Source organism: Amblyraja radiata, chromosome 5 (assembly GCF_010909765.2).
Source record: "Amblyraja radiata isolate CabotCenter1 chromosome 5, sAmbRad1.1.pri, whole genome shotgun sequence".
NCBI classification, from domain to species: domain Eukaryota; kingdom Metazoa; phylum Chordata; class Chondrichthyes; order Rajiformes; family Rajidae; genus Amblyraja; species Amblyraja radiata.
In genome coordinates, this window is record NC_045960.1 from 11088254 (window position 1) to 11109612 (window position 21359).

Consider the following 21359-nt stretch of genomic DNA (forward strand, 5'->3'; position numbering starts at 1 on the left):
CCAGGCGGACACTGGCCCACTAAAGATGATGAGGGTGTCAAGGGAGATCAACATCCATCAGAGTTGAGGATGCAAATTTCAGGGGGTGGGGCGGGATTAAAATGCCGTTTTATCCTGCCTGTCCGAGATATATTTTCTCGGGCTGCTAGCTGATGCTTTAAAATCGTTCCGACTTCCGTTCTCGGAAGTTTTTTTTTAAAATCGCGGGACAATTTAATCGCTGGAGTAAAATAAAAAAGCGACTTCTAACGCCGTCAACGGTACAGATCTCACGTCGGGGACAAAACATAAGGTAAGTCGTTTATTTTACATATAAACTTGCTTCTTAGGATGACTTTAATCAAAATTTGATTTTGGCCCCATACGAACCGGCAGTATTTTTCCTGCTGATATGGGGTTCAAATTCACTGCAACCGCAACATTCCAATCGATCTCGTTCCACAAAAACCCACTCGCAAGATGATTTAAATGGCCATTAATTTACGGGAATTAAACATTAAATTCCTTCCATTTGGCCTATAAATTCATGACAATGAGATTTAAAAATCATGTTATATTGTGAATTCTTGTTTGAATGTTATTTGGACACTTAGGCTATTTAAAAATATTAATTTTTTCTTTAGAAATGGATAGATGTTTAGATCTAGTAATTGAATTTTGTAATTAGCTACAATTAGGTAACTAACTAATTATATGGTTTAATTACAGGTCATCCAAGTAAGATTGTTTCATATTTGTTTCAGAATGCTTCAATCTATAATAACTGAAAATTCCTTTCAGTTCTCTTAATTTTTAAGAAAGTTATGGGCTTTTGACTGTCCTCGATCACAGCTTTTGTGTTAAGTCAATGGAAAAGCAAGATGCTAATTTCAGAGTATGAAAATGGCCATAAGTATTTTAATACTGAAGATATGAAAATGAATTAGGTGTCAAATTAAACTTCTTTTTATGCTTTATCTGATGGGATAAATTGCAGACTTGATTTTTTTAATCTCAAAATTTTGTAACATTGCTATGCAAAGGTGTCTGAGGGCAGCATGGCTGGGGAGAGAGGCTGGCAATGCAGCCAGGTGTACTGCTGTGGTGAACACGGCACAGTTTGGAGGGGGTGCCAAGAGCCGCTTCTTACCTAGAGGGACGATGAGGAACCGTATATAGTTCAGCCAGTCTGGAGTTTTGTTCGCCAACTGCTCCACAAAGAACCTCAGGATGTTGCTGAGAAAGGTCTGGTCTCCAGCGACAGCCACCTTTACTGGAGGTGGCATCTGGGAGTTACAGTTACAGCTGCAACAAGACAGTAGGAAGGGAAGTTAGTTCCTGGCAAAGTTTGTCTCCTTCGCACCATTCGCCACTGGCTACTCAGCACCAGGCCTTCGCAGGCCTTCAGAGGGACCGCACCCCTACAGGTCACTGACCGGCCCATCGCATGAACTGAGTCACCACACCCACAGCTCACCAGCACTGACCAGGCATCCCAAGACAGAGTGATCAATCTATAGGCCATCCCGGGACAGAGGGACCAATCTATGGGCCATCCCAGACAGTGATCACCCCCACTGGACTGGCGCTAACCAGCGATCACAGGACGGAGACACCACACCTACTGGATCTACTATCCCAGGTCAGCGTGACCAGACCCATTGAGCACCGATGCTGACCAGTGATCCCGGGACAGAGTGACCACACCTACTGGACACTGGCAGTTATCCCGAGTCAGTGTGATGACATCCATTCAGCACTGGCAGTGACTAGCCACCCTATACCAGTGACCATACCCGCTGTCACTGACCCACCATCCCAGGGCAGAGAAGACAGACACAAAATGCTGGAGTAACTCAGCGGGACAGGCAGCATCTCCGGAGAGAAGGAATGGGTGGTGTTTCGGGTCGACCCTTCTTCAGACTGAATTACTGAGTTACTTCAGCAATTTGTGTCTATCTGCAGTTCCTTCCTACACATCCCAGAACAGAGTATCCACACCCACAGGACACTGCCAGGTCTTTGCAGGGCTGAGCGAGCACACCCAGCTGACACCGTCAATGTCTGGCTGTCCCAGGACAGAACTATCACGCTGTAGCTCACCGGCACTGACCAGCCATACTGGGTGACTACACCCATTGGACTCCGGCAGTGGTATATTGGCGACTAATTCCCGAGCGTCTGGGACTGGTGGTGCATTCTGAGTTTCAAACTGACTGTAATTGGTCCTCTTTTTCATTAAACAAGTCTTTGTTCTGCACGCTGTGTTTTACAAATGCTCTGTACATAGGGCCTATTTAATATTGCACGGTGTTTAATATTTGCCAACCAATATTGTGGACAATTGCAATATGTCAGGGAATGTTTCATCAGTCAGGGAATTGAGTATAGAAGTTGATGAAGCTGCTCTTGGAAAGATGCAATTAAGTTGGACAGGGTGCAGAGAAGATTGAAGGGAAGTGTCAGGAACAAGAGAGCTAGTCTCAGTGATAGTGAGGACTCTGGTCCCTTGTTCCCCTGAACCCCAGATCCAGCCTTGTGCCGGGACTAGCAGTGAATTTATTCCCCTCCCAACGAGTGAGTTACTTACAACCGCTGTATCCGGGTGACAATGGTGTTGAAGACTGCATGGATGTCTGCTGTGGAGCAGGTGCACACCATGGGCTGGCTCTTCTCCTGAAGCCGCTCATACAAATACTGGAATAAAGTATCACACACAAGGTCCAGTTAGCCATGGAGCACCGTCCACCCACACACACACAGCCTGAACGCTACCCCATAGCCCACTGCAAAACCCCATACCATCCAACCTTAGTGGCCACGAATGACTGTTCAAAGTGTAAGAGGTTTTGGAGGATGTGGAACATAGGGGAGTGAGTGTCTGGGGTGTGAGTGGGCTCGGGAATGAGTGACAACATCGAGTGAGTGAGATTGGGAGAGTGCGACATCGGAAGTGAGTGAGTGAGATAGTAAGTGTGTGGAACCAAAAGTGAGTGGATCCAGAAGTGAGTAAGAGTGGGAATGAGTGGGACGATGAGTGGGCAAGTGGGACTAGGAGTGAATGAAACCAGGAGTGAGTTGGACTGGGAATGAGTGAAAGTGAGTGGGAATGCATGTCACTGAGACCTGGAATAAGCAGGACTAGGGGTAAATGGGTCCTGAAGTCAGTGATATCGAGAGTGAGTGCGATTGGGAGTGAGTGAGAAAATTGGGTGTGAGTGAGACTGGGAGTAACTGGGACTGGGAGTGAATGGGAAGGGGCCTGAGTGGGACTGAGAGTGAATGGGACTGGGAATGAATGAGATCGGGAGTGAGTTCAACCAGGAGTGAGTGGGACTGACAGAGAGGGAGTTGGAGTGAATGGGACTGGGAGTGAGTGGATCCAGGAGGGGTTAGACCAGGAGATGGGGAGTGAATTGGACTGCTAATGTAGTAGGGTATGGCGTATGTATGGGACTCGGTTGGGGTGTTTGGGGTCCTGTGGGGAATGTGGGTGTGGGGAAAAGGCTTTGTGTGGAATCGGGTGTGGAGCGTTGAATTGGGTGAGGGTTGTGGCTGGCTGGAACAGGGTGTGAGTGTGGGAATTTGTGGAACAGGACAATTCAGGTTTTCGAGACAGTAAGCCGTCTCCCACATCGTGACGCCCGAGCCCTCTCAGTCCCTCGGACCCCAGTAATTTTCCCAGCAATGTGTAAGCAGGTGCAGGGGCTACGCATGCATCCACCTGGCTGTGTCCACGAATGCCACGTTCCTCACCTGCCCCTGCCAGTCCGTGGTGTTCACCAAGATGATGCTTTCTGGCAGATGCTCGTCTGAGATTAGGATCTGGTTCAATTGGTCGTAGACAGATTTACGAGGGACCTGAGCAACAAATTCAAGCTGTCAGTCACAGAGCCAATGACCACCAACAAAATTACAGTGTCATCGCATCTATTCACCCCCAGAATGCAGGCGTGACCAGCAATGCCAGCATTTGCCCTAATTGAATCTTCAAAGCCCCCACATCCTTCATGTAATAGAGTGACCAGAACCACACACTATACTCCATATGAAGCCTAACCTACATTTTACTTCGGAGTCACGTGAGTGACTACGTGAAGAACCCCGCCAGGGCGCATGCGTGTCATATCGCTACACGCATTGCAACGTTCCCTTAGCGGCAAAAATTGAAAGCCGGGAACAGCAGGTAAGGAGACTCTGCGTTCCAGAATTTGAAAGTCGGGAACAGCAGGTAAGAAGACTCTGCGTTCCTTCCACTTACCTTTTAGGTGGAGACATGGACCGGATCCACGAAGGCTGCGGGAAAGCTGGCGGGGGAGAACCGCGGAGTTGCGGGCAGCCTGCAGCAGCAGCCAAAGGCACGCTAATCTCCCGTAATGGGAACAGCTGTGCCCGACTTCGCTCCCGCACCGGCCCCGGCCAGTCGGAAGAGGTAAGCAACTAACAGAGTTGTTGACTCCGAGGAATCCGACTCTGAATAGCCGCGAGCGGCCAGTGCCCGTGCGCATTGGGGCCGGTTGGAGCGGCTTTAGGAGCAGCCGTGAGCGACCAGTGCCCGTGCGCATGGGGGTCGGTTGGAGCGGCTTTAGGAGCAGCCGCGAGCGGCTAGTGCCCGTGAGCACGGGAGCCGGTTGGAGCGGCTGCAGGATGGATCAACAGCAGCCGGGAGTGGCCTATGCCCAAGAGCATAAGAGCCAGTTGAAACGGCTGCTGGAGGAAATACCCCAAAGTGGCAGGCTCCGGGAGATGGAGGCTAGCCACAGTGGGCAGTTAGTAAGCCCCACAGCAGTACCTCGTGTAGGGCTGCACAGTGTTTCTCCCTCATCAGAGGGGAACACCGAGGGTCAATCCTGGGCTGACTGCAGGAGCTGGAGCAGGAGAGGCTTCAGGAGCAGCCGCGACGTCCAGTGCCCGTGAGCATTGGAGCCGGGTGGAGTGGCTGCAGGAACTGGAGCAGGAGCGGCCTCAGGAGTAGCGGCTTCAGGAGCAGTGCGACGGCCAGTGACCATGTGCATTGGAGCCGGTTGGGTGCCCGAGAGCATCGGAGCCAGCTGGAGCGGCTGTTGGAGCAGGTAAGTGGCAGGCTCCGGGAGATGGAGACTAGTCACAGGGGGCAGCTAGTAAGTCCTACAGCAGTACCTCTTGTAGGGCTGCACAGTGTTCTCCCTCATCAGAGGGGAGTATAGGGGGTCCATTCTGGGCTGAACCTGAACAGGGTGCAGAACATACCCCTAGTGCACATGGGGTGCAGAAAACCTATTGGAAGACACTTACCATCAGGGAACTGCAAAACACTGAATGTTCCCAGTATCAATCAGTGTATTTGAAAACATGGCAGGGCAGGGACTTGAAACGAAAGAAAGTTCCAAAAGTCCTAACAGCGGGTATTACGGGTTTCGCCCGCACAATAAACAAAAAAGACATGACACTAGATCACCAGGATGCACTGGTCTTATTTTGCTAACTACTAATACGAGTAAACAGCATTAGGAAGAAGTACCATCCAACCGGCTTTAGACCCTAATTTGCAGGCCTCTGCAAACCTGAAACCTCCATACCACCAATATTAAAATTTGGAGGCAACTTATCTAAACAGGTAAAGACCTTGACATAGAGGGAAACCCTGAGGCTCATTAAAGCAACGTCTAAAAACTACTTCCTGGGGAATGCGCTAACCCTCAACGCAGACCCAACTACAGATCCAGACACCGGCACCTCAACGTCCACGGAGGATGCCGAAAAAGTAACAAATCTACTAATAGTAACCATGGAGGAAGAAGTATAGGGTTATACCATAGAATTATTCAAAACATAATCCTCCAGTTCAGCATGTACCGAACCGAATGTTCTACAGGCAAAGAAATCATCAAAAGCGCATACTGAACTACAGTGCCCAAGTAAAAAAGGAGTAATGGAGGACATCCAACACGAATCACAGGAATTCGTGTCCAAAAATCTTTATCATAAAATTGCTGTGATTCGTGTTGGATGTCCTCCATTACTCCTTTTTTACTTGGGCACTGTAGTTCAGTATGCGCTAACTACTAATACGAGTAAACAGCATTAGGAAGAAGTACCATCCAACCGGCTTTAGACCCTAATTTGCAGGCCTCTGCAAACCTGAAACCTCCATACTAATTTGAATACTTTCGTACTTTATATTGATTACTAGATGGGAACCTTTGTTACTGCACAGGTATTGATCCTAGGTTACTACATGGCAAGCATCGTATTAAAAAATGCTTACTATATAGTACCCATTAGAGGTGACCACAGATGTATTTAACACAATGGATCATCTGCGGTTTCACCCTTAACTTAGCTCACATGTCAGTGACTTTGCCGTAAGAAAAGGTTACAGCCTTAATGGAGGCTTGCAGTAAACTAAACCATCCATCAGACTGGTAGTAGAATAATTGGCATTATAGTGGCTGTGTTACAGCCACATAAATCGGACCTTTACATTATCAAATTACTGAGCGCAAACATGCGTGCACTCAAAAATTATGAGGGTCATTCTGACAGACCAAAGAAGCTACCAACAGAGGCCACAATGGTACTAAAAATGGTAGAAACATAACATTAGGCATTGTTCCTATCCAAACATTAACAGCTACCCGTCTATGGAACTACATACTGATGGGCACTTGGATGGGATGCTACCAATTCCATCTCCAGCTGTGGGGGAGATGGAATGCACAGGAGGCATCATTACGTACGCTGGGCATAAATACCTGGGAAAGTTGAGTGCATTCCATGGCTTTAAGTCATATTGTTCTGGGTTATATCACCAGTATGTTAGACTACTAATTGACTACACCACCGTGGTAGCATATGTCAACCATATGGGTGGAAACATATCGACATCATGTGACTATCTGGCCAACACAATTTGGCAATAGTGTATCCAGAAAGATATTTGGATATCAGCTACCAACTTACTAGGTAAACTGAATTTAGTGGCAGACAACAGGTCACGCTAAGTCTATGAAAACACTGTATGGATGTTGGATAAAAAATGTATTGCTGGAATTACAGCACGGTATGGAACACCAGATAACGACCTATTCACATCCATGCTCTCACCAGTTATCGAATTAGGTTCTTGGGAACCAGAACCTGGGGCAGTGGCTACAGATGCATTTTCGCTGCATTGGGGGGTAATTTATGCATTCCCTCCTTCTGCCTCATCAGTCGGGTATTTAGGAATAAACAGTAGACTCCGCGTCTGGTATTTTGATAGTACCCGATTGGCCTACTCAACCATCGGTCCCGGTGATATCTACATGGTTTTAGAACCATGCATCACCATCCATCATAGACCTAATTTACTGGTTCTTCCCGCAACAAGGGGAGTTAGCCATGTCATAATTATATAAACCTATTAATTTATAGAGTTGAAAGCACCTCCACAACACCTGGGACTGACGGACCGAACAGTGGAATTATTTCAGCGGGCCACAGACAGTCCACCAAAAAAAAAAAAAAAAAAAAAAAAAAAGCCAGTACTTGGTGTCATCAAGAAATGGGAAGTACTGTCACAACAATAAACATCACCCACAGATCTATGAACATCCCGTCTGTTCTGGAATTCCTGGCAAGCCTCCATTACGATGAGAGGCTCAGTCATAGTGCCATCAACTGCGCCAGAAGTGCTCTGTCAACATACCTGGCGCAAGGAACAGAGCGGCATTCTGTTGGGACACACCCTGGTAACCAAACTCATGAGGGGCATTTTAATATTAATCCCCCAAGAACCAGGTACTCCCAAATATGGGATGTGAGCATTGTACTGACCATGTTAAGAAACTGGTCTCCAGCTACAGCTCTGTCCCTACAGAAACTGACTATCAAAACAGTCATGCTGATGGCCTTGGTTACGGCACAAAGGGTCCAGTCACTACAGAAACAAAGGTTGGACAACATGATTATTTCATCTGGAAATTTAACTTTTCACATCAATGAAATAGTCAAACAGAACAGACAGGGGTCAGCAGGCCTAAAAACAGAATTCAGGGCCTACCCGACAGATGGTCGTCTCTGTATTGTAACACACTTACTATTATATATGGAGTATACTAAGATCATCAGAGGGAACGAAATTTCACTTTAATCAGCTACAAACAGCCACTCAAAACAGTGACTGTCCAGACCATCTCTAGATGGCTAAAACAGGTCCTAATAAAGGCTGGAGTAGACACTAGCATTTTAAAATCTCACTCCACCAGGGCTGCAGCTACATCGGCAGCTATGAAGTTGGACGTTCCTATGGACCAAATCCTCAAGACAGCAGGATGGTCAACGGAGGAAACTTTCCAACGACTTTATAACAATCCAGTCATTGAACCTGGAACATTTGCAGAAACAAATTTAAGTTCTGTAATATAATTTACCCCATAAATAGGGGCAATAATTGGTGTTAATATTTTTACCGTTGGGTTTCAATATCGTATTGATGTCTAATGATGTTAACTCTATTCTCCCCAAAATCAAGGCAGATGTGATGCATGGACTCGTTCCACGGCATGAAATCACAGAGCTTTAAAATCTTCACGTAGTCACTCACGTGACTCCGAAGTAAAATAGTAAGATTAAACGAGAACTTACCAGTTTGAAGTTTGATCTTTATTTTATGAGGAGTAACGTTGAGGGAATACGTGCCCTCCGCTCCCACCCTTGATCATATCCTGAACTGGTATCTCTTCTCTAATCTTACTATGTTTAGTCATTACAGTTATCTGTGATTTCACACCGCTGCTTTGAAGAATGACACGCATGCGTCCTGGCGGGGTTCTTCACGTATTCCCTCAACGTTACTCCTCATAAAATAAAGATCAAACTTCAAACTGGTAAGTTCTCGTTTAATCTTACTATTCTATAAAGCTGCAACATGACTTCCAGACTCTGATACTCAATGATACTCAATGAAGACAAGCACACCATATGCTGTTAACGGTCCTGCTATTAACCGTATACTTTGCCCTTACATTAGACCTTACAAAGTACAACGCCTCATACTTGCCCAGATTAAACTCCATCTGCCTTTTCTCTGCGCATATCTGTAACTGATGGAGAAGATTCATCAGAATCGTATTTACGCCCATTTGGAAGAGAATGACTAATTATGGATTGTCAGCATGGCTTTGTACAAGATAGGTCATGTCTTACTAACTTGATGGTGTCCCTTTACTCTGATACCCCTAAATGAAATCCAGTGCAACCAATTGCCTTCAGAAGTCACCTAATTAGTAAATAGAGTCCACTTGTGTGTAATCTAATCTCAGTATAAATACAGCTGTTCTGTGAAGGCCTCAGAGGTTTGTTAGAGAACATTAGTGAACAAACAGCATCATGAAGCCCAAGGAACACATCAGACAGGTCAGGGATAAAGTTGTGGAGAAGTTTAAAGCAGGGTTAGGTTATAAAAAAATATCCCAAGCTTTGAACATCTCACGGAGCACTGTTCAATCCATCATCCGAAAATGGAAAGAGTATGGCACAACTGCAAACCTACCAAGACATGGCCATCCACCTAAACTGACAGGCCGGGCAAGGAGAGCATTGATCAGAGAAGCAGCCAAGCCATGGTAACTCTGGAGGAGCTGCAGAGATCCACAGCTCAGGTGGGAGAATCTGTCCACAGGACAACTATTAGTCGTCCACTCCACAAATCAGGCCTTTATGGAAGAGTGGCAAGAAGAAAGCCATTGTTGAAAAAAAGCCATAAGAAGTCCCGTTTGCAGTTTGCCACAAGCCATGTGGGGGACACAGCAAACATGTGGAGGAAGGTGCTCTGGTCAGATGAGACCAAAATTGAAGTTTTTGCCTAAATGCAAAACGCTATGTGTGGCGGAAAACTAACGCTGCACATCACCCTGAACACACCATCCCCACTGTGAAACATGGTGGTGGCAGCATCATGCTGTGGGGATGCTTTTCTTCAACAGGGTCAGGGAAGCTGGTCAGAGTTGATGGGAAGATGGATGGAGCCAAATACAGGGCAATCTTGGAAGAAAACCAGTTAGAGTCTGCAAAAGACTTGAGACTGGGGCGGAGGTTCACCTTCCAGGAGGACAACGACCCTAAACATACAGCCAGACCTACAATGGAATGGTTTAGATCAAAGCATATTCATGTGTTAGAATGGCCCAGTCAAAGTCCAGACCTAAATCCAATTGAGAATCTCTGGCAAGACTTGAAAATTGCTGTTCACAGACGCTCTCCATCCAATCTGACTGAGCTTGAGCTATTTTGCAAAGAAGAATAGGCAAAAATTTCAGTCTCTAGATGTGCAAAGCTGGTAGAGACATACCCCAAAAGACTTGCAGCTGTAATTGCAGCGAAAGGTGGTTCTACAAAGTATTGATCACAGTGGATTATCTGCAGATGATAGACAAACTTGGATTTTTCTCTAAAACGCCAGAGATGGAGGGGAGACCTGGTAGAACTGTATAATATGAGAGGGGTAAGTTTATATATTAAAAGGCACAGAGTCAGGGTGAAAGTATCAAATGCAAGAGGGCATGGCTTTAAAGTGAGAGGGGCAAAGTTTAAAGGAGTTATGAGGGTGGCGAGTGCCTGGAACATGCTGCCAGGGGTGGTGTGATATAATAGTGGCATTTAAGAGATAGGCGTATACAGAAAATGGAAGGACAAGGATTATGTGCAGGCAAACAAGAGTTGGCAACTGTTTGGCATTGACACTGTGGGTCGAAAGGCATGTTCCTGTGCTGTACTATTCTATGTTCTATATTACACTAGCTCAGGAAGGCACCTTGGATAAGTTGGTCTGAAAGTTGCTGTATATCTCTGCGATTACTGTATAAACTGGAGAAATAGGAGGTCATCCACTTCGATGCACGAAAAAAAGTGAGGTATTTATTTGTTAAATGATTAGAGATTGGGTGGTATTCATGCTCATAGGCACTTGGGTATACTTGGAATTGATTCATAGAGGGCAACATGCCAGTGAGGCAAGCGATCAGGAGACCAAATGGTATATCCTTTATGGTGAGAGAATTTAGGGAGCAAAATGGCAGAGCAGGTAGAGCCGCTGCCTCATGGTGCCAGAGACCAGAGTTTGATCCTGACCTTGGATGCTATTTGTGTGGAGTTTGCATGTTCTTGGTGTGACTGCGTGGGTTTCTTCCCAAATCCCAAAGGCGTGTGGGTTTGTAGGGTAATTGGCCTCTTTAAATTGCCCCTAGTGTGTAGGGAGTGAATAAGAAAGTGGGACAACATAGAACTGGTGTGAACGGGAGATCAGTGGTGGGTGTGGACCCGGTGGGACAAATGGCCAGTTTCCAGGCTGTATCTCGGAACTAAATTTGAGTGCAGCTGTAAAGATCTCTTACAGCAATTACAATGGACCCTGGAATATTGTGGAGCGTTTTGATCTCTCCACCTGAAAAAGTATGTTATTGCAAAGTGCCCAGACATGGCAAGCTTGCTGTAAGAGGAAATTTTGCACAGAATTGATTTGTATTTATGGATTTCTGGAGTTTAGAAGAATAAGATGTCATTGAATTGTAAGTGAGCTCACTGGAGTGGATACAGCAAAGTTATCTCCTCCGACTTGAGGCCAGAGGACAAGAATAACTGTGTAAGAAGGAACTGCAGATGCTGGTTTAAACCAAAGATAGACACAAAAAGCTGGAGTAACTCAATGGGACAGGCAGCATCTCTGGAGAGTAGGAATGGGAGAAGGAAGGGTCTCGATCCGAAACGTCACCCATTCCTTCTCTCCAGAGATGCTGCCTGTCCCGCTGAGTTACTCCAGCTTTTTGTGTCTATCCTCAACAAGAATAACTGGTTGGTCAATGAGAACTCACAGGAGAAAAAATGTCTTCATGCAGACGCTGATTAATTTTTTTAATTTTCTCTATTCCAGACAGCTCTGGACATAAGACACTAAGTTTAGTCAGAGCAGAGATTGATAGATTTCTGGATATTAAAGAATCCAGGGGATAATGCGGGAAATGGAACGGAGGTAGACGACGATCTGGGTTAAAGGTGCGGCAGGATCTGCAACCAGATGGCCGACTCCTGATCCCGTTTCTTTGTACTTGAACGTTCCAGCAACATGATGATCAACAGAAAGATAGCAGGTGGTTCAGAAAGGCGGTTCAATACCGTCTACTGCAGGACAATAAGGGAAGGACAATGAATGCTGGCCTTGGCGATGACACTGAGATCCAATGCGTGAGGATAAAAGATTTGCGCAATACAACACAGATTTCACAGATTTCTGCCTCCCACAGCTGTTACACCACTGAAAGGATGAAAGGTCTGACGTCATATTACACAGCACTTTTGGAAATGTTATCTACCATTATTCAATCTAATTTCTGATGATTAGATTAGAAGCCCTGATTCATATAACCATATAACAATTACAGCAGGGAAACAGGCCATCTCGGCTCTTCTAGTCCGTGCCGAACACTTATTCTCCCCTAGTCCCATCTACCTGCACTCAGACTATAACCCTCCATTCCTTTCCCGTTCATATACCTATCCAATTTATTTTTAAATGATAAAATCGAACCTGCCTCCACCACTTCCACTGGAAGCTCATTCCACACAGCCACCACTCTCTGAGTAAAGAAGTCCCCCCTCATGTTACCCCTAAACTTCTGTCCCATATTTCGCAAATCATGTCCTCTTGTTTGAATCTTCCCTACTCTCAGTGGGAAAAGCTTATCCACGTCAACTCTGTCTATCCCTCTCATCATTTTAAACATCTCTATCAAGTCCCCCCTTAACCTTCTGCGCTCCAAAAAATAAAGACCTAACTTGTTCAACCTTTCTCTGTAACTTAGTTGCTGAAACCCAGGCAACATTCTAGTATATCTCCTCTGTACTCTCTCTATTTTGTTGACATCTTTTCTATAATTTGGCGACCAAAATTGTGCACCATACTCCAGAATTGGCCTCACCAATGCCTTGTACAATTTTAACATTACATCCCAACTTCTATACTCAATGCTCTGATTTATAAAAGCCAGCACACCAAAAGCTTTCTTTACCACCCTATCTACATGAGATTCCACCTTCAGGGAACTATGCAGTTATTCCTAGATCCCTCTGTTCAACTGCATTCGTCAATTCGCTACCATTTACCATGTACGTCCTATTTTGATTTGTCCTGCCAAGATGTAGCACCTCACACTTATCAGCATTAAACTCCATCTGCCATCTTTCAGCCCACTCTTCCAAATGGCCTAAATCTCTCTGTAGACTTTGAAAATCTACTTCATTATCCACAACACCGCCTATCTTAGTATCATCTGCATACTTACTAATTCTTGATGCTTGAGCAGATATTTGCTGCTACACGCCTGCACAAGACCAGGACTCTGATGTAAATACCCAGTAAATACACTGCTCCCCAGCCGCAACACAAACCAGAGAAGATATGTTGGAGCTGCAGAATGCAAGGCTACTCGCATTCCAAATCGCACTGGCTGCTAAATCACAAGAGAGCAGATGGCTAGAGTCTAAGCAGGCTCCCACATCAAACCAAAACTCCTGGTAAAAATTTTGGAAGTGGCTCAGGGATTCCAATACAACACTGAGGGAGCTTTGCAACGTGGGAAGGACGGTGCTAAGGGAGCGCCACACTGTGGAGGGGCAGTACCGAGGGAGCACCACACTGTCTGACAGACCGGATCGACGCTGCAAAGCATTTTTAAGTACCCACAGCCCAGATTCAGGCTCACACATAAAGAACGTCATAATGGAGAGATACCTGAAAGCAGAAACTGTTCACAAGAGGCGAATACATAGGAATGAGTAGGGGAAAGGGATTAACCTGGTTGTTGAACCTGGAGTCTGTCAAGCACTCGCTGTCGAAGCTACTGGCTCTATCACCTTGTGTCTTTGAGTTCTGTCGGTCTCTCAGAGAGGTGCTCCTTGGCCTTCGTAGCTGTCTATTTTCTGACTTACTGAATGGGGGACATAACAAGAATGAGGACAGGAACCCCGAAGGGAATTACACAGTCTCCTCAGATAATAAATGATCCGGTTATAATGCAGTTCTAGATCCCAGTACGGGGAGGACAGAATGTGGAGCTACATCAAGAGAACAAGAATGGAGGTTTTAGGAAGAGATTTCATGGAGCGGATAGAGGCAGAGTGAGGAGAGGTCAGTGTGCGGATTCTAATGCTTGGGACTTAGCAGCTGCCAATGATGGAGCCAGGAAATACCAGGAGGATGGCTAGGATCGAATGTCAGTGGGTGGGAAGTCATTGCTGGTGACGTTTACCTGCATTGGATGGACACGTGTGTAACCAGTGGGTGCAGCCTCCCCTAACGGGGAGCTGCCATGAACCGCGCAAAAAGCAGCAGACGGAGAGTGGGGCAAGGTCAGATGTGTTCTGTTGTTGGGTTGCAAACAGTTGGGCAGCGGGGATAGTCTGTGGGGACGGTTAGACTGTGGGGGTGGGGAATGCCGGATGGTGGGGGTGGGGACTGTTGGATGGTGGGGGTTGGGATGGTCGAACTGTGGGAACAGTCAGTTTATGGGTGGGACAGTCAGTGTGTGGGTGGGGATGGTCTGTGTGTGGGTGGGACAGTCAGTGTGTGAGTGGGACAGTCAGTGTGTGGGTGGGGATGGTCTGTGTGTGGGTGGGACAGTCAGTGTGTGGGTGGGATGGATTTGTGTCGGTGAGGACAGCCAGTGGGACAGTCAGTGTATAGCTTGGGGGGAGGGGGTCAGTCTGTGGTTGGGGATGATTTGTGTAGTTGAGGATGGTCGGTGGGACATTCGAGGTGTGTGGGGGGAACTTGAGTGTGTTTGCGGGGGATGACCAGTTTTGGGGTGCGAGAGTCTCTGTGGGTGGGGATGGTGTCAGGATATTGGGTAGATGTAACTCTACCTTACCTGTCTCGGGACCTTGCCACACTTACCTCGGGGATACGATGAGTTGCGATTCTGTCTTGGTGATCTTTCCTGGAAGCACCAACCGCTCCACAGGTGCTTCCCAATCATCTACGCTGCATGGCTTCACATCCACGTCCTCCAGCTCCTGCTGAATGGAAACAGAGACTGAGTGGGATCCGACCCTCACTGCCGCTGACGGGGTCCCAGCAAAAGCGAGGTTGCCTGCTCCTAACAACACTTTCTCAGAGAGCGTTGCAGTCCTCCCCCACACAGCGGCACCCGTTGCACACCAGTGGCTACATGGACCATCAGGATTGTGTATTACAGAACCCAGTCCTCATCATGACTGTATTATAGGCATTAGTCACAATCACCACTGTGCCTCACAGGCCCTAGTCGCCATTGCAGACAGTATTACTGGCTTAAGTCACCACCACAGAGTGTATATTACAGGCCCCAGTTACCATCGTAAACTGTGCATCACAGGCTCCAGTCACCACGGTGAACAAACTTTACTCATTATCACAAACAATGTTTTAAAAATCTTAGTCGCTCTCAAGGACTGTATTTTAGTCGCCAGTCACCATTGCAGCCCGTATGACACAGGCCATGCCACTGTCACAGACTGGGTAACACGGTCCTGGAACTCCCTCCCCAAGGATTGCAGCAATGCGAGAAGGTATCTACCCACACCCAAGTTTCAAGGGCTGCAGAGTTACCCAAATCACAAGCAAAGTTCCTTCCCTCTCTCCTCTCAAATCTAAAAACAAGTGAAGTGCTTCAGACTTCTTGATTTTCCCTTCCCTTTGCCACCAGGCATTTCTCATGGTCTATTTCTGCCTTCTGAATTTTCTGTGTTCAGCCTGGGTGTTACGCTGATATCCGACGCACACCCTTTGCTCTCCCTTTGGTCACCTGCGGTGCTCTGGCTTCAACCACCCTCCCTTTTTCCTTCATGGAACATAGCTACCTTTGATGTCAGTTTACCTTGACCTGATCCCACTTCCACTCACACCACATACTCGGCCTTTCACCCACTAGATGGTTTTCTTTTACCTTAGAACGGTCCAAATCCATTTCTATGGCTATTCCTTACCATACCTTACAGTGACCGCTCCTCCCTTAATGTTCCCCAGTAATTGTTTCCCCACTTATCCTGACTCATTTCATCAAGTCACACACAGCCCTTCAGCCCCACTCATCCAAGCCGACTAAGGTGCCTATCTGCACTGAACCCATGTATTTTGTTTGGCCCATATCCTCTAAAATGACTCAGATCTACAGTATGAACCTGTGCAAATATATTTTAAACGTTATAATTGCACCTGCCTCATATACCTCTTCTGGCAGCTCATTCCATACACCAACCTCCTTCTGTATTAAAATATTGTCCTTCAGTTTCCCAAGTCCAGTGATGCCTCTATTATCAGGCAGAAAACGTGCATGGTCTTCTAAACACAGTTCGATACGCCCTCCCCAGTTGTCCCGTACACTATTATCAGTCTGTGAAAGGATATTTGAAGCCTCCAATTGCAAAACCCACACTTCCACACTCGATGAGCCCGAGAATGGTGGGTGGAAACACCAATCTACAAGTTTCCCTCCAATAAATCAATGGTTCTTCATCGCCACAGGGTCTAAATCCAGGACACTGAAGCCCACTTTAAGCTGTGAAGCACACAAATATGGTTGGGATGAAATTCCTTTGCACATTCATCTGTCACTATCTCTGCACCCTGCTCAGCTGTGAAGGACTGGGCTCCAGCCAGTTACGATAGCCCGGGACTGTGAATATGCTACCTGCTCAGAGGCTTCTACTCACCAGAGGAATGGACTCCACAGTAGCCTCTTCCTGTTGGCTGGGGCTGTTCACGTTCTTAGTGTCGGGCAGTTGAACCTCGGTCTGTGGAGTGAGGAGGAAGGACATTAGACAATCATACAGTACAGCGAGAGTCACTTATGGGCTGGGAGATTCCTGTCCTTAGTCACTGGGCTGGAAGATTTTTGTCTTCAATCACTGGGCTGGGAGATACTTGTCCTCAGTCACTGAGCTGGGAGATTCCTGTCCTCAGACATTCTTCTTACTATTGAGGGAGTGCAGCGTAGGTTCACCAGGTTAATATCTGGGATAGCCGGACTGACATATGATGAAAGAATGGGTCGACTGGGCTTAAATTCACTGGAACTTAGAAGGATGAGAGATTATCTTATAAAAACATATAACATTCTTAAGGGATTAGATGCAGGAAAAATGTTCCCAATATTGGGGGAGTCCAGAACCAAGGGTCACAGTTTAAGTTTCAGGGGTAGGCCATTTAGGACTGAGATGAGGAAAAACTTTTCACCCAGAAAGTTGTGAATCTGTGGAAATCTCTGCCACAGAAGGTAGTGGAGGATAATTCACTGTATGTTTTCAAGAGAGAGTTGGATATAGCTCTTAGGGCTAATGGAATCAAGGGATATGGGGAGAAAGCAAGAATGGGGTACTGATTTTAGATGATCAGCCATGATCATATTGAATGGCGGTGCTGGCTCGAAAGGCCTACTCCTGCACCTATTCTATGTTTCTATAACACTGAGTTGGGAGATTCCTGTCCTCAGTCATAGGGGTGGGAGATTCCAGTCTTCAGACCCTGAGCTGGGAGATTCACGTCCTCATTAACCAGCCTGGAGTTTTGTCCTGTCAGTTACTCACTGGACCTGGCTGCTCATGGGTTTGGTTCTTCTGACTGTGCAGGCTAACAATCTCTGTCTGCGAGCTGGAGTGCGACATCCCTTCAAAGAATGGCCTGTAACAGTCAGTAGAAATCAAGTGTTATTTTCAAGCACCAAGAGAAATAAAGGCAGCTGCTGGATTCCGAACATCATTCTTTATCCAATATAATCCCCTCCTCAAAAACTGTGAGTTGGTCTGTGAATGTATGGTTTGGTTTGAGCTCCATACTCGACCCAAACACATAACCTAGCCTAACAGTCTTGTTTCTGAGGGTGTCCTGCAATGTTGAAGGACTTATTATCACACAGCAAACCACTCTGCCTTAATGTTACCCGTCTCAATCCCTCTCTCCTTATTTCCCTGTAGCTCTACTATTTATTCTGTCTCAGAAATGCCCAACAACTTTGGCCTTGACTCTGTTGGTGACTGACCAATACTGAGGTGTAAATTACAGCAGCCAATTAACCTACCAGCACATTGTTGGAATATGGGAGGAAACCAGATTTACTGGCAGAAATCCGTATGATCACAGGGAGTGGGTGACCACGTCCCTCCGAGCGGTACTCAGTGGTTTACTTTGAGAGAGACAATAGTGAGGGAACGTTAATTTGAGGGAAGGACAGTTCTGAGATCTTTAAGGATAAGGGGGAAATCTTTTAGGACCGAGATGAGGAAAACATTTTTCACACAGAGAGTGGTGAATATCTGGAATTCTCTGCCACAGAAGGTATTTGAGGCCAGTTCATTGGCTATATTTAAGAGGGAGTTAGATGTGGCCCTTGTGGCTAAAGGGATCAGGGGGTATGGAGAGAAGGCAGGTACAGGATACTGAGTTGGATGATCAGCCATGATCATATTGAATGGCGGTGCAGGCTCAAAGGGCCGAATGGCCTACTCCTGCACCTATTTTCTATGTTTCTATGAGAGAGGGCTAGTATACAGTATTAGATCTTATTATCATTGGATGCCTGGTCTCAGTATTTATCCTTTCACATTTTACGTATTTCTGGATATGTCACTTCTCATTCTTGGAAACTCCACTCAGTGCTGGCCCATCCTACAATTCAAGCAGTGAACCCCAGACTTCTGCAACTTACTGTGGGGAGTCGTCCTCGTCTTTCCTTGATAACCCTAAGCCTCTGATCTCTTGTTACAGAGGCGGAAAGGGGTGGGGATGGGAAGATGTGATTAGATCATGTTGGAGGTGATGGAAATGTCGGAGATCTGGCATTGGATTGCTTGTTACAGGTCATTGTCACTGGAGGAATAATTTTGAAACTTCCTCCTAACCCTCTTGGGATGTGGAGAACACTTCTTCTTTTAACTATCTCTTATTTTTTGAACTGCAGCTTCTCCAAGGGCTTGATACCCTCCCAGAACACACTCCCAGAATGGTACATAATTCTCCCTAACCAATGATTTATAAGATTGTGGTGTCACAATGGCTTTTTTGAGGAGAACATTAAGAGGATTCATGATGTCAGTGTGGTCGACATTTTCTACATGGACTTCAGCAAGGCCTTTGACAAGCACTACAAGATAGGTTGGTTTGGAAGGATACATCACATGGAAGGATACATCACATGGAATCCAAAAAGAGCTAGCCAAACTGGCCTGGAGATAGGAGACAGAGGGTGATGGTAGAAAGTTGTTGGTAACAAGTGCTGTGTCTATTGTTGTTTGTTAATTGTATCAATGATCTGTGAATGTAGGTGGCATGGTTAGTAAGTTTAGGGAGGACACTAAAATTGATGGTAAAGTGGACAATGAAGAAGGTTATCTAAGATTACAATGGGAGCTAATGAGCAAAGGAATGGCAGATGCAGTTTAATTCAAATCGATGTAAGATTTGCATTTCATAAGACAAACAAGGACTGGGTTTACACAATTAATTGTAGGGTCTTGAGGAGTGTTTAAAGATTGAGGGTGCAGGTACATAATTCCATGAAAGTGGTGACAAGTAGGCGGGATAATGAAGAAGGTGTTTGGCACGCACGCCTTCATCAGTCAGGATATTGAATACAGGAGTTGGGACATAATGTTACAGCTGTACAAACCATTAGTAATGGCCTCGTTTGGAGTAATGTGTACAGTTCTGTCTCCCTGCCATTGAAAGAATATCATTAAACTGGAAAGGGTTCAAAAATGATTTACGAAAATGTTACCAGATCTGGAGGGTTTGAGTTACATGGAGAAGCTGGGTAGGCTGTGATTTAATCATAGTCATACAGCAGGAATCAGGCCCTATAGTTCAACCCATCTATGCCGACCAAAATGCCCCATCTAAGCTTGTGCGGCGCCATCATGTGGCTGAGCCACTTTGGTCTCGAACTGTCGTTCGGCGAGCTCGTGCTCGAGTGTGGACCTGGCGTGATCTGGGCCAACCAACCAACGCCGATGTGGGTGAACAGCTGACGGGGTGCAGCAGCCGACGGAGCTAGTCTTCACTTCACAGTCAACACGTTAACACACCTTGCCCTGTTGTACTAATTGTTGAGCTGTATCGTTTAAATATTAAACTGATTGTTTGTTTATACAACACATGAACTTCTTCATTAGTACGTTTCCCAGCGTTTTGCCCATTTCCCTCTGAACGATTGTGATGTGATAGATGCAATGCCTAGGGAAGGCCCTTTGTTACGTGAAATATACAAAATACTTCAAAGAGCAGAGAGCTCCTTGCCAGTAACATTCAGGCGGAATGTTTAGTAGAATTGCCTCAAGAAGATGGAACAGGCGGGTGAATTTGACTGCAATTGTGCAGCAGTACCTGTCTGCGATGCTTACTTCAGTTTAGGCTTGGGTGTGCTGAGAACACTTTCATTATCCTCCATTTCAGGACCACTGTCGCTGGGATTGTAAACTTCCAGGCTATCGTAGAGCAGGTCAAGATCCTCTTCTGCTTCCTGGGTCTGATCGACAGGATCGGAGTCCAACACCTTGTAAACAACAATCGTCAGAGTTGTTTAACTATAAGAAAATCCTCACTCACATCGAAGACTCCACAAAGCTCAATAAGAAACAGTCCTCAGCTCAGTGAGGCATCGCTTGCTGTGGGTGGTGAAGCCACCATGTTACTCCCCAAGTGGATCGGACTGATCCAGAGATTCAAATGGAGCTCGGAATCTCTCTGCAGCATCCAGAGACTCTGCACCCTCATAAGGTGAGCATTGAGAAAGTGCTGCACTGTGGGAGGCGTGTTGAGGGAACGTCGCCCTGTGGAAGGGGTGATGAGGGAAAGCTGCACTGTGGGAAGGGTGGTGAGGAAGCGCTGCACTGTGGGAGGGTGGTGAAGGAGCACTACACACTGTGGGAACTACAGTACTGGGGGAACAGAGTGGCGCAGGTGGAAGGGGCTGTACTGAGGGAACACCACAATGGGAGTTGCCGATTTACAAATGAGAAATTAAATCATGGCTCTGACAGTTATATAAATGCCACAAAACTATTCCACAGAAGTGTGAGAGCTCTAGAAGGGCTGGCTCTACACATTGGCTGATGTGTGGCACACATTTCAATGGTGACCACACTTTCTAAGCGTTTCACTGGGAGTACATTGCTTTGGGAAGTCCTGAGCTGATGTAATGCTTCCAGGTGGCACTGTCCATTATTCACATTGCCCAACCCCATTTGGCAGCAACTCCATTCTGGAAAACAATCTCAGCCCCACCTGCCTCGCCAGGTATGTCAAAGCACGGTCTTCTTCATTGCTAACTCTAGCTACAACAGATTTCCTCTGATTGAGATCCTCTCCATTCTTCTTCCATGTCTTTGTACTTCCA

The 21359-nt window shown here is 46.3% G+C and overlaps 1 protein-coding gene across 7 annotated transcripts in view; it reads right to left on the reverse strand.

Moving 5' to 3' along the window:
- LOC116972972 (phosphofurin acidic cluster sorting protein 2-like) overlaps positions 1–21359 on the reverse strand; it is a 164135-nt gene that overhangs the window by 38701 nt on the left and 104075 nt on the right. For 5 of the 7 annotated variants that reach the window (XM_033020580.1, XM_033020578.1, XM_033020576.1 and 2 more), the window contains 8 exons: positions 20365–20516; positions 17557–17650; positions 16684–16764; positions 14888–15009; positions 13790–13922; positions 3736–3840; positions 2570–2676; positions 1130–1284 (listed from right to left, as the gene is read on the reverse strand). In XM_033020580.1, coding sequence (XP_032876471.1) covers positions 1130–1284; positions 2570–2676; positions 3736–3840; positions 13790–13922; positions 14888–15009; positions 16684–16764; positions 17557–17650; positions 20365–20516 — 949 coding nt within the window. The remainder of the gene's footprint in view (positions 1–1129; positions 1285–2569; positions 2677–3735; positions 3841–13789; positions 13923–14887; positions 15010–16683; positions 16765–17556; positions 17651–20364; positions 20517–21359) is intronic. The other 2 variants (XM_033020579.1, XM_033020577.1) reach the window with 1 other exon arrangement.